The 13,152-nt window shown below is 34.5% G+C and overlaps 1 protein-coding gene across 1 annotated transcript in view; it reads right to left on the reverse strand.

Moving 5' to 3' along the window:
* Positions 1–13,152, reverse strand: part of LOC125671627 (uncharacterized) — a 37,409-nt gene that overhangs the window by 11,661 nt on the left and 12,596 nt on the right. Inside the window, exons 12-19 of the mRNA XM_056163237.1 lie at positions 13,028–13,128; positions 12,523–12,654; positions 12,056–12,204; positions 10,712–10,847; positions 5,384–5,533; positions 1,415–1,514; positions 958–1,022; positions 577–708 (exon numbers count right to left, since the gene is read on the reverse strand). Coding sequence (XP_056019212.1) covers positions 577–708; positions 958–1,022; positions 1,415–1,514; positions 5,384–5,533; positions 10,712–10,847; positions 12,056–12,204; positions 12,523–12,654; positions 13,028–13,128 — 965 coding nt within the window. The remainder of the gene's footprint in view (positions 1–576; positions 709–957; positions 1,023–1,414; positions 1,515–5,383; positions 5,534–10,711; positions 10,848–12,055; positions 12,205–12,522; positions 12,655–13,027; positions 13,129–13,152) is intronic.

Raw genomic sequence — 13,152 nt, forward strand, 5'->3', positions numbered from 1 at the left:
CCTTCCGTGTTTGGCATTAATAAAAAGTATTAAAGAGAGCAATGATTATTAAACATAGAGACTTGAACAAGTCTATATATATCCTAGAAAAAACCAAAACTGATTTTTTTTACTGTGTTCAAATTTTTCAGAGGTCATATTCATAAGAATTGCAAGCCTTATTTCATGGGATGGTTACCTGTAAAATGCGAAACGAAATCGAAAGGAAACGAAATCTACCGAAGCAAAACGAAACCTACCGAAACGGGTACCCTTATTTCATACGACATGCCTGCTGTTGTAGGCACGGTGAAATAAATACAGTACGTATACTTTGGAGTATTTCTAGGAATTCATAATTTTTATGAATGTACACTATACACGTACAAAGATTTATTTTCAATTTTTAAACATTAAATCATGCATGTGCTTTAGTTATGATATTACAGCTTGGAGATAATGAATTTGTTTAAAATGTGACGTTGCTTTCGTGATTATATTTTGCCACAATTTATGACGTTATAAGTGTAACGTAAAGTGACACCAGTACCGTGCGCTTAGTGTATATATTTATTATTACAATTTGGGCACTCAGACCTTGTCACGTTTGTAAGAATTCATCATAACAATGGTGGACACATCCTGCTCTAAAACCAGATACCAGAAATCTTGGACAGTGTTTTCCAAAGGCATTTGTGTTAGAGCGAATGCATTCCTGTTCTTGTGGCCCTGAACAGAAAATATATTGATCTTGAATAGCAATAAAACGATTAGAGAAACGTGGCGCTAACAATTTTGTTATTTATAATTTTGTATGGTCTTTCTGATTTTGTTTGATCTTGTTTGCTTGTCAAGTTTTCAGTTTTTATGTTGCATATTCTTTATAAACGATCCACGCTAAAAGAATATCAGAAAAGCAATTACAAATCTTCTAGCACTTACAAGGTACTTTTTCATTTACATAGTCGTTTCACTTACCGGGATTTGAATGGCGTTAATATAATTACTGTCACCACTTGAAATGAATATTCTGTAGTTATCACCTACAATGAAATGGAATTTGAAGAGATACATGAAAATAGATTTACAAAAAATCGGGGAAATTTAAAACAATCAATTTGCTGATCTAATCCGATTTTGCCCCCAACTCTTTTAAACTTTTAACTTTTCCCAACGACGAATTCAAAATTACATGAAATATGATTATTCTCAAAAGCATAAACAACCCCTACAAAATTATTAGATTATAGTAATTGTAGAAAATGACAATGTGTTAAAGTTGTTAAAATTGCTACTCAATATTGCGGATACATGTACTGTAGATTATCTAATAATTAATTGATGGATACACGATTTTTCCGGACTACTTATATATTTTCTGAAAATCACTGTAATTCATCCTCTTGACTAGGACACGTGTGTATGCTATACCTACTTGCAAGGACATTGTTGTATCTATTTTTACATCTATTTTCCTTCAGTTTAGCAGTTTTAAAATGTCTCTCGTCAAATTCTGGCGACAATTTGTTGATGAGCTGTAAAGAAATGAATTTTTAGAAATATTTTATAAATATTCATGTCTTGCATGCAGTTTTAACAATTCATTCCAAGTCATTTTGCCCATTTATATTTGAAAACAAACAAAATGAAATATTGATATTAATTGTAACGCATTTGTTTTGAAAACAAATCTATGTAAAACACTCTGCCACCGGTGGCAACAAAGAAACGTGTCTAGGTCACAAGGTAATAAACTTTATACATATGTACTAACACAAGAAATGTACACATGAAATCCAACATCTTTCACCTTTCGGCAAACTTCAGCAAATTCCGGTACCCTACATCTAGCCTTGGATGTATGTTCGCCTAACATTTGCAGTGCGGTCGTCTAATTACTCTCCCGGAAAAACTTCCGCTTTCAGAAAGTAGTGATCAAAATATGTTGTTTTATATGAATATACCGAGTTTTCCTTAGAAAACTGCCCTCTATTTTTCGAGAGAAAAAAACACCATAATTCTCAAAGATAAATTGTTACAAACATTGAGAGTGTTATAAATAATATGTTAAAATGGACTGTATTTCGTGGGAGCTGTCTGTAGTTCCAGTTGATCAGTGACGTTAAACATGTTCTTAGACATGTATGTCACTGTATATTTGTACTATGGCGGAAAACATCATACTTGTGCATCCGGGGTTAGATGGAATCGACCGAGGTGATCCCGAGTGATCCTTCACCAATCAAAAGTTATGAGCAAGTATAAAGTTTTGAAATTTGGGTCAAACTCCAAGGGTAAGATCACAAGGTCAATGATCATGGCTTCAAATAGAACGTCTTTTCATAAGAAGTCTGTATACAAAATATGAAAGCCTTAAATTCAACCTTGAATAGTTCAAGAGATATTGCCTATGTAAGCGTTTCTTATAAATAAGTAAAACTCCGTGGTCATAAGTTCAAAACCTTTGGTACCACAATATAGGTTTTGTGACAAGAAATGCACTTATGAAATATGAGAGCAACACCATTCGCCTTTCAAAGTTATGAGCAATGCTAAAATCTTAATCAAAGGTTTGAAATTTGGGTCAAACTCCAAGGTCATGAATCATGGTATCAAATGAAAGGTCTTGTCATAAAGAATATCGTTACAGACCCTGAAGCGCGTTACTACAACACTTGCATGGACAGTATATGTACATACGATTCTTGCACGGACGATGAAAGGTTTTCACGGTTTACATGAAGCGGAAGGTTCGACTTGCACGCTTTGATGTTTTGGGCATTATTCCGTTATTCCTGAGGGTGGTTTAAATACGAAATAATTTTAATATAATAATACATCTGTAAAAGCATAGATATTTTGTAATATTTCTAAAGAAAAAATGATCTATTTTAAAATGATTACATTCACGTCTTGTTATAAATTGTTCTGCTAACTTATTCTGTACACCAGGATAGAATACACGCAGTAGCTAACTTCCGTGTGATACATTTCCCATTATCACCAGTTCCAGGTTTCCGCAGTACGACGATTTTTAAGAGGCTTTTAACAAATAATACGCATGCTTTTTTATCACCAGCTTTTATGACTGTTTGATAAAAATTCTGTAAGAAAGAATTAGTTCAAAATTCAAAGTTTGAGCTACATTGTGTACCCTCATTTTCTAAGTGACAGACAGTGCAAGACAGGTCTCCGACTGAAGGATACAGAGTCAGGTAGATTACAATCGGTTCAGTGTTGCGATTGGTTACATCTCGCGCAGCATTCTGGGATAGGGTCAGTTAAAGATGTAGTTTTCGATGTTAAAGAAGTTTTCACATTGTGAATTAAACAATTTGGAAACAAGTTTACATTTAAAGTATGGGTTGTCTTGTGTAAATGTTACTTGAAGTCAGAATGCATAAAAGCATTTTTCAAATTCAAAACCTTGTGACAGGTCCGAGAATCATTCATTCCCTGTAACAGCATTGTCTACCCACGGCGCACTTGTTAGGGTTCACATTATCCTTCAAATTAAAGTTACAGGCCTAAATTTTCATCCATATATACTTCCATATGTGAAGTCTTTGAAAATAACAAAGAAGGTGTTGCACGACTCGTGTTAATTTCCCTAAAGGTGTTGCATGAAAAATCGAAAAATTAAGTTATTCAAATATATGATAAAACCAATTAGAATGTATCTCTTGATTCAATAATTTTTGAAAATAAGTTTAAAAGACGTGTATTGACAAAATTTGCCAAACTATTTCGAGTTAAATCAAGCATTAAGCGATTTATATGATTTTTAGCGTTAAAATGGAGGGGTATCCCCGAATTTCAGAAAAACTGCCTTCGTGAAACAAAATAAATTTAGCATGAACATGTTCTTCGAGTTTTCCTCTAAAATACTGTCGCTCTGAAATTTTGTTTCACGAGGGCATTTTTTTTTGTAAATTAAAAAAAATCGAAACGACTTCACTAGTATTATTTTCAATTTTACCTGTACGTTAATTTTCCGTAGTAATGTATGGTCTACAGCGTGGTCCAGTGAGTAAGGTCGTCGACTCTTTTATGTAAAGATGTTTCCTATTTTTAAAACGACCGGGTTCGACTCCCTCACGAACACATTTTTTTTTTCATATTACGTCTTCCATCTAGATTTTTTTTTCTTAAATGAAACACGCTTCTAGTTTTTATATAAGTTTAATGTCAAATCTCTGTTTATTACCATGTGCCGAGTTTGAAATAAGCTTCCAACCTGGACACTGTTTAGTTTGTGAATAGGACTCTCAACAAACACGCCGAATACAGCATGCAATACCTGTGTTTTAATAGTCAAGGTTGCTAACGAGAATATGTATGTTTTTCTGAATGAAAGCTGTTGACAAAGGCATGGTGCCTTTTACGAAAAACCGTTGTGAACTATGCAAAGCTTCAGAAGAAAAACTTTAAGGCCAAACAAGGGTTTATATGTATTCCAGTAGCAAATTGCTATATTGAATCAATTTTACAGGTGCATGTACTTCGAATAATGTTGAACTTTATTATAATGCGTATTGAATTCCCATATATTGTTTTGTGGCCAGAGTCATGTACAGTTGCCAATTGTTGGCTGTAGAAAATAAAACATACGAGTATAAGAGCTCCTGGACTGTAGTAGTATAGAATATTAAATATTTGATACAGAGCTCCGATTAGGGAAAATTCCCGCTTCGGTGCAACACCCTCTTTACCTGATTTTCATTAAGGTCCTTAACATTATGAGTACAGGAATGAGAGTACTAAATCCCCAAATGTGTAATCCGGATGCAGTTTACCTGCCGTTTATGATGTCAGTACTTTCCTTTCAACCATGCATGGTGAGGCCAAAAAAAATTTGTAAACATCCACGACGTAAATTTAAACATTCCATTCCTGATTTATATAATTAGATTATAGAAACAAGACATCATAACAACAACAACCATGCCCCTGAATTTTATTCAGTTCACGACATATTGACTACACTTAGTATGAGATAGATATTGTTTGGCATCTCGTACGTTTTGTTGTTGTTAATAGTGAAGCTAAATATGGCATTGCAATGCACTGTTTATATCAGCTGTGATATTGCTTATGTTACCAAGCAGGTCAAGCTCCACAGTGAAGGTCACAACTTATGGTATCAAAATTAAGGTTTAGTCACAAGAAAGGCTCATATGAAGTATGAATGTCCGATCACTCACCATTCATTATGAGCATGATTAAAGTTTTGGACAGACAGACAGGACAAAAACAATACAGTATGTCCCCGATCATCGATACGGGGGCATAAAACGCTCCAAAGAACGTTTGAAAATTGAGAATAGATGCTATACAGTTAAGATCCTGGTCCTATTCTCGAAATTCTTGTTCCCTACTGTTAAATTCATAAAAGGTTTGTTACCTGAAATTGTTCCCATATTTCACTCTTTTGGGTTGAGGGGTTCAGACGTTTTAGATGACTGTAATACTCGGGAAACTCGGCGGCCGTCACAACACTCTTTCCTTCTGTCAGACCTTCAATCACTGCATCATGTAAGAACATGTATTGTTCCTGTCAGAAAAGGAAAATTTAGAAGTTCAATAATTAAAAGAACACGTCAGTGAGTTTGGTTACTTTTCATCTCCAAGAATAGTGTAAAACTGTCCAAGAGAACACAGCCCTATATTCCTGGCTTTGATAAATGTACCATTAAAACTGATTCTTTTTGTTCATTTGTTTTACGTTCCTTCGAGCATTTTTTAAAACGTGTTGAGACGTCACCAGTGGTGAAACGCCACAAATTTATACTTATGTATGGCTCTCAGGCTGTAGCAGTGTGGGTCTATCGTTCCAACGTTGCCACAACCCGGGGCCTCGATTTTTATAGTCGCAACAGAAAGACCCGGGACTTTTACTTCTAAATTGCGAGCATTTGGCAAAGGAGTGCCTGACACGGCCAAGGTTCAAGCGGGGATCGAACCCACGATCTTACGAACCGACGACTGAGCGGGTGCCGCTTAAAATTCTTATTTGACTTTGCCAACACGTCTTGTTTCAAGGTTACTAAACCCCAACCGCTCTTAAAGAGATTGACACCTAAGATTTGGAGTAATGTACAATTTTTTTTAGGAAGTGTGGTTTTGATATCTACATTGAAGGAGAATTAGGAAATTAAAAAGAAAAACGGCGGTCACAATGCTTGTTATTGAGCTACAGTGTTCTAAACATGACCTTTTTGCACTTAAAATTTACTCTCGATGTATTCAATTAAACATGATATATAATTATGTTGGTGTCAACACAACATAAGCAACACAAATCAATCTTTACATAAAATAGATGCATAATCATGTCTTCTAACAATATAAATAAAAAAAAGTTTAATACTAGTAATGGAAATAAATAGTGATCTTTTTGCTCTTGATATGCGAAAAAATCCATGATATCAAATTTGAGTTTAAAAGGACATATTAGGAGTATTGTCAATTTCTAAAATATCACATAATTTTAAGGTCTTGTCTTAAAATTTAAAATGGAAGTAAAAAAAAAAGTGGGGGTTGGAGATCAAATTTTAAAAATTATTGGCGAATATAGTGAATTTTTATACAAAATTTCGAGTAAATTAATTTAAACTTCTTTTTTTTTTAAGAATTGGTGTTCAGTTTAGAAAATATATCAACCAATTTAATAAATAACAACATTTGAACTACATGTAGTTCCAAGTCTCAACTACTTGTATCATATATTATCAAACTGAAATACACGTATAGGAGTATAAAATAGGATATATTTGATGAAACAGAAAATGAAATATGCAGATTTAAGAACTTTTTGATTAATCAATCCTTCCGCCAAGAAATACAGTCCCTGCCTAATCCTTTCAAAATTTGAATTGACACAATAACAAAAAATCAATTGGATAGGGTTAAGTAATAGATGTGTAGTATGTTTGCACCAATGGGATCAGTATTGAACCAGTAAATACTTAGTTGTACAGCATTCTGCTCAGTTATGCTCAAAAGCTCACGGGCTAACTTCCTTAGCACAGATCCACCACAACCAGTCAAAAATTTGATTTTTAACATGTCTTGTTTCTCGGTCATTACACTCTACTCATAAGGTATGATATTTTCTTGTACAACAAAATGTGGTCCATTGACAATGTGGAGAGACGGATATGGTGATTCAATACACCCCGAAAGCATTAATTAACAAGGTAACTAATCCATTTCCATTATACGCTACAAGTGTCAGACCAAAGGAAACCCGTTTCCACGCTTATCACAAATATGCAAGCCACCGATGTAATATTTCAACAGATACGCTGACGTTATATTTGAGTTTTCTAATCTGACGTCACGTGAGATTGTATACCATCCACCCACCCCACCACCATTACGAGTTGTAACGTAATAAATATTGATAATGTTTAATAATGGTTAATGTGAAAAAAATTTAAAATTAATTTTGAAATGATTTGAAGATTTAGGATTTTGAAAATTTAGCTCAAAAAATCCAAATTTCCACGAAAGTGAAATGTTATCCAGTTTTGGAAATCTGACATTTTGATTTCAACAATCCAAAATATTAACAGACCAAACATGATTTGTATGTTTGTTGTTGAAATATCTAAAATATCAAATTTGTATAATGGATATGTTTTGACAAATATCTAAGCAAAATATTAAGCTTAATTAGTCTAGATACATTCTCAATATTTTAATAGTTTCTAATGTTTTACTTAAACCTCAAAATTTGTAGATCAAATTACAGAATGGTCTTCTGGGAGTTGAACTTTTTCAACAACCAAAGAAAACAAATTAATTACTGTATATGTAAAAGCTTTTATTTTAAATTTCACATTGAGTTATTTTCGCTATATTCGTGCAGTTAACATCGATTCAGTGCATTAATGTATTCATTTATTTACTATATGCAGAGACTAAGGCGTGCTATGGAGTATGTTTAACGTTCAACCCCTCTAATCACTAATGAACTCTCATTAAGTTCCTAGCTTGCGATGATCGTTTACAATAAGAAAAAAATGTGAATATATCTTTTCCTATTATTTTGTACAACGAACAAATATTTGTTTATATGGTGATCATAATTTGAAATAAGCTCTTTTTGTTTTAAATTCTAGATTTTGGGTAGTGAATTATTTTGTTTGGAGAAAGTTTTTTGGGACATGCATTATTTCAAATAAAACGAGTCTGTGAAGGGGCTGGGCCCACACCGATATATTGACGTACGCAGTGCGTGATGACCTTGGAAAGTTGAACAAAGTTCCAACTCCTAAAAATAGATCATATTGTGTTCAGTTGTTTATATATTCCTGCTGGGATTTCGATCTGATCTTACCCTATAACGGCTACAATCTATGGAGTTCGATAAAATTATTCGACAAAGCATGTGAAAAGTCAAACTATAAATCGTGTTTGGACTGTTAATAATTTGAATCAAAATATCAAATTTCTAAAATTCGAAAGTTTCATTTTTTGGAAATTCAGTGTTTAAACTTATGTAATAAGAATTTTAAAACTCCTAAAGCCATCTTAGAAATTTTCATTTTGAAGTGTTACACGGAACAGTAAGAGTTGTTTTTAAACGCTAAGCTTTCCTAATACGATATAGTCTTAAATATATGTAATATACTTTGAGCTAAGTGCAATGAACATAACGCCTTTCTTTATGTAAGTAGATGTACGTGTCGTACTTCTAACTGCTCATCATACCCTTTAAATTTAGACCAACAAGCCGCATGGTTGGTACATGAGGATTCGAATTGTACTTGATTCTGAGTATATGTACTTGAGACGAAATGTCCATGTTTCTGCATTTATGAATTGTTATGTTCATTTCATTATCAAATATGTATACAATAAAAGCACAATATTTAACCTCTTGGTGAACAGAATAGATTCATAGACACTTTGGAAGATGAAAACATTATATTTGTTTGTGTATTGGTTTACAAACAACAGAACTATTGATTTATTGGGATCATGAAATTTATAATGTTGGTCAAGGGTCACCTGCTCCTTCCTAATATCTAGTTTCAATTCAGGATTGATAGCATTATAAAAGAATATGTTATTCAAGGTGGCTCACTACATCTTCAAATCAGCATGGAATTATGTATGGTGAGATGTTAAAAGTACATATGTCCAACAGACAGAAAATATACAATTTAGTACAAGTCTTGTTTTAATGAGCTACATGTACCTTAAATGTTTTATACATAAACACAATATGCTGAGTTTGGCCCTGTCCTGGAGTCAGAATCTCTTCCCCAGGTATCATGAATTTTACATTTTTGTAAAGACCTTCCTACTCTACACGACTATGCATTTAGTTTTCCTTAGAGCTGTGTGGTTATAGTGAAAAAGAGATGAGAATTGGTCAATATTTGGCACCCTAAGGCTTCGGGGGTGAAATTGTCTTAAAATATACAGTTGATGTCCCCCTTGCCCCAAAGATGCTTCATACCAAATTTGAAAAGAATTGGAAGGGTAGTTATCACGAAGTTAAAAATATTCAATTGTTAATACACACACATAATCACTTATAATCATTTTGGCTCCACCCTGGTATCCTGAATTTACCATTTTGGTAAAGGACTACCCGTTCCTTCACAATATCTATTTAGTTTCAATTTAGTATCAATAGCATTAAGTCCCGTGGGGAACCGGGTTATAATAGGTCCTCAGTATCCAGTGCTTGTCGTAAGAGGCGACTAAATGGGGCGTTCCCTCGGATGAGACCGCAAAATCCGAGGTTCCGTATCACAGCAGGTGTAGCATGATAAAGATCCTTCCCTGCTCAATGGCCGTAAGCGCCGAGCATAGGCCTAAATTTTGCGGCCCTTCAACGGCAACGTATATCCCTTTGAGTGAAATTTGAGTGTGACGTTAAACAATATACAACCAATCCAATGAGGTACCGTACATGTATCAGGTAGGAGAATAGTCTAGCTCGATGTCCTCAAAGGTTAAAAGTCAATTCAGTATTGCAGTCATTGTCTAAGATTATACTGATGGCGGACTATCTGTAGAACTGACTAGAACCAAACATACATAAAGAAATCCCCGTTTCCGTATAAACGTACATGATCTATTATCTATTTCTCCTTTTTATTAAGTTTGTGGTGGATTGCACATTCAGAAGTGTTGGTAAAAAGATACAGATGAAAGGTGAATATAGCGAACATTGATCAATCTCACAACTCCTATACGCAATACAAAATAGATAGTTGGGCAAACACGGACCCTGGACACATCAGAGGTGGGATCAGGTGCTTAGGAGGAGTAACCATCCCCTGTGGACCAGTCACACCCGCCGTGAGCCCTGTATCTTGATCAGGTAAACGGAGATATCCGTAGTCAAAATCAGTGTGCCAAGAACGGTCTAACAATCTGATGATGGGTTGTATTGGCAAACTAGATCGTTATTGCGACTATAGAGTTTGCGAAATGCTGGCTTTAAATGAGACTGTTGAAATTCCTGTACCATCAACTTGTTTGTCAGTAGCTTGCCTCGATTTAAAAACAGATCATAGGCAGAACAAGCTCTTACGTATAGAATCAGTTGAAAGATATAAACACCATATGCAAGTGATAGAGGAATATTGCTACATAGATATGGAAAGTTGACGATGGAGAAGCTGAAATCATCCAGTTTATCATAAAGTTGACTGTTCAGTACTTTTGATTTTATGTGTGGTGGAATCAAAATTATTGAAGCATATACCACTGTTTGCACGACATGCACTCTTTGCTGACGCATCCTGGCCACGCAGTTGATGACGTCAACACTCCCTTCCCGCTCTCCCTGTTTTATCAGGAAGTCCAGTGCCATAAATGTTCCCGTTCTGCCAACGCCAGCGCTAGTCAAGTATACAAAAATATCAACATAAATTGTCAAGAACTATAATTCCATGTTAGTCCTTTGAAAAAGTACATTTCTTTGTGATCTGTCATGGAAAAACGTTTTCACTTGAAGTATAATCCTGTTCAGTTTATCCAAACAGTGACCATACCATAATGCCACGAGGAATACAAAATGAATAGACTGATCAATTTGAATTTCAGTTTAGAAAAGCATGGAGCTACATGTGTACAATATATTGGGTGAGGCCTTTCGCAAATAAACGATTTCGTCGAAAAATATTTCATAATAGATACATGATGTACATGTATTTTAATATCATATATAGATGATTTGAGCGCTATTATCGTGCATTCTCATTGATGTCGCAAAGAATTTATTGTTTTTGTTTCTTTCTACAATTATAGATAAACAATACACAAGGAGTGTACGACTGTAGTTGCTGAGCCGTTCTTCACTGACGAACAATACCACGCCGGATGATATTATACACCTATCTCAAAACTTAGAGGAAAGTGGACTCACTAATCTCAATGTTTATAAGACGATTGATTTTTAGAATGATGCATGATTCATTAAAATTTAATCTTATTATTTTGTAGGATGATGGTACAGCGGGCATGCTACATTTGCATGGCGTAAGGAGATCAATCAAAATGGGATTGTGTCATGCTGACTCGCATTATCCGTAAGAAGTGACAAATTCCTTCCTTTCTGAAATTAATGTACACTTATATTGATAGGTGGTGCCGTCATACAGTGTATGTATAAGATAACTATTGTAGGAAGAGGACCACAAAATACAAGTGTTTTTATCCGGAATTACTCACGTGTTTGCGCTCTAACATCACTGTAATTGGTGAGTAACTTGAACACCGTATTTATAAGTAATCTGATAAGTGGATGAAAGCTTTTAATCGAACAAACAACATGCCCCACATCACTTTTCTGTACAAAAACATGTGTAATGCAATAACCGAATTCCTGAAATCACTGGATGCATGTGCTCACTAAATCAGTTTATCAAATATAATATTTATACTTAATTTCCATTTAAACTGTACAGTAATTCTTGTGGAAAGTGGACAAGATAAAAGTAGAGTTATGGGGGATAAAAAAAACCCGTAGATTGACTCATCCATCACAACTCCAGTAGAATATTAAAGACTGGAGAGTTGGTTAACGTTTGTTTAGAAGATGAAATACCTGCAGTGAATAAGCATTGGTCCATTTAGTTTCCCAGCAGAGCTGATAACTTTGTTTCTAAACTCTACTATCGACGTCACATTTCGTGGCACGCCCTTGTCTGGCCACGAGGTGAAATGGTATTGCGTAATGATCTTTGCTTTCCCTTTCTAAATTAAAAAAAATCATAATTAAAAAAAATCATAATCGCTCTTAATTTGCATTAATTAAACATAAGATACATTGAATTTGTAAAATTCCTATAACTGCAATAGAAAGAATATTTTTAAAATAGTTGACAGATTTTGAGAGATGTAGTATTTTCTTAACGCTATCACAGAAAGTTAAACTGCAATGGACAGGAGTTACATGCAACACTGACCACAATGATTAACAAAGCATTTTAGTTCAGACAATGGAAAGATTATCATTCCCGATCAAAATCAGAGCACGTTTGGACATAATTCGCCTTTAGATTATCTGTGTACCGGAGTCTGTCTTGCTGCAGACAATGTAAATTCTCGTATTGTGTAGTTTGCCGAAATGTCTTCTTTCTCCAGTTTTACATTAAAATGGCCATATTCATCTTCTGTGTCTGGCCAATACTTCTTGCACTTCATCTGTAATGGACATTTTAAGAATACAGTATTGAAGGTTGGTGGTATTTTAGATACATGAAAAGGTGAAGATAAAGAACAGTGATCAATCTCATAACCTCTATAAGGAATACAATATTACGAATCGGGCAAACACGGACCCGTGGACATACCAGGGGTGGGATCAGACAAACACGGGCCCGTGGACATACCAGGAGTGGGATCAGGTGCCTAAGAGGAATAGGCATCCTCTGTCGACCAGTGAAAATAGTTGTATTGAAGATTGTTTGTATTTTATATACATGAAAATATGAAGATAATGAACAGTGATCAATCTCATAACTCCTATAAAGGTGAATGTATGACATATTTGATTTTCTTTTTACTTTGGACTTACCACTTTATTTTCATCAAGATTTGTAAGCATTATGATTTTCCCACAGTTCTGTTGCCATATCATTCTCCAAAAATCGTATACAGTTTCTGGTGTGAAGGGCCCTAAAAGTATAACAGGAGAAATCG

Source organism: Ostrea edulis, chromosome 4 (assembly GCF_947568905.1).
Source record: "Ostrea edulis chromosome 4, xbOstEdul1.1, whole genome shotgun sequence".
Taxonomy (NCBI): Eukaryota; Metazoa; Mollusca; class Bivalvia; order Ostreida; family Ostreidae; genus Ostrea; species Ostrea edulis.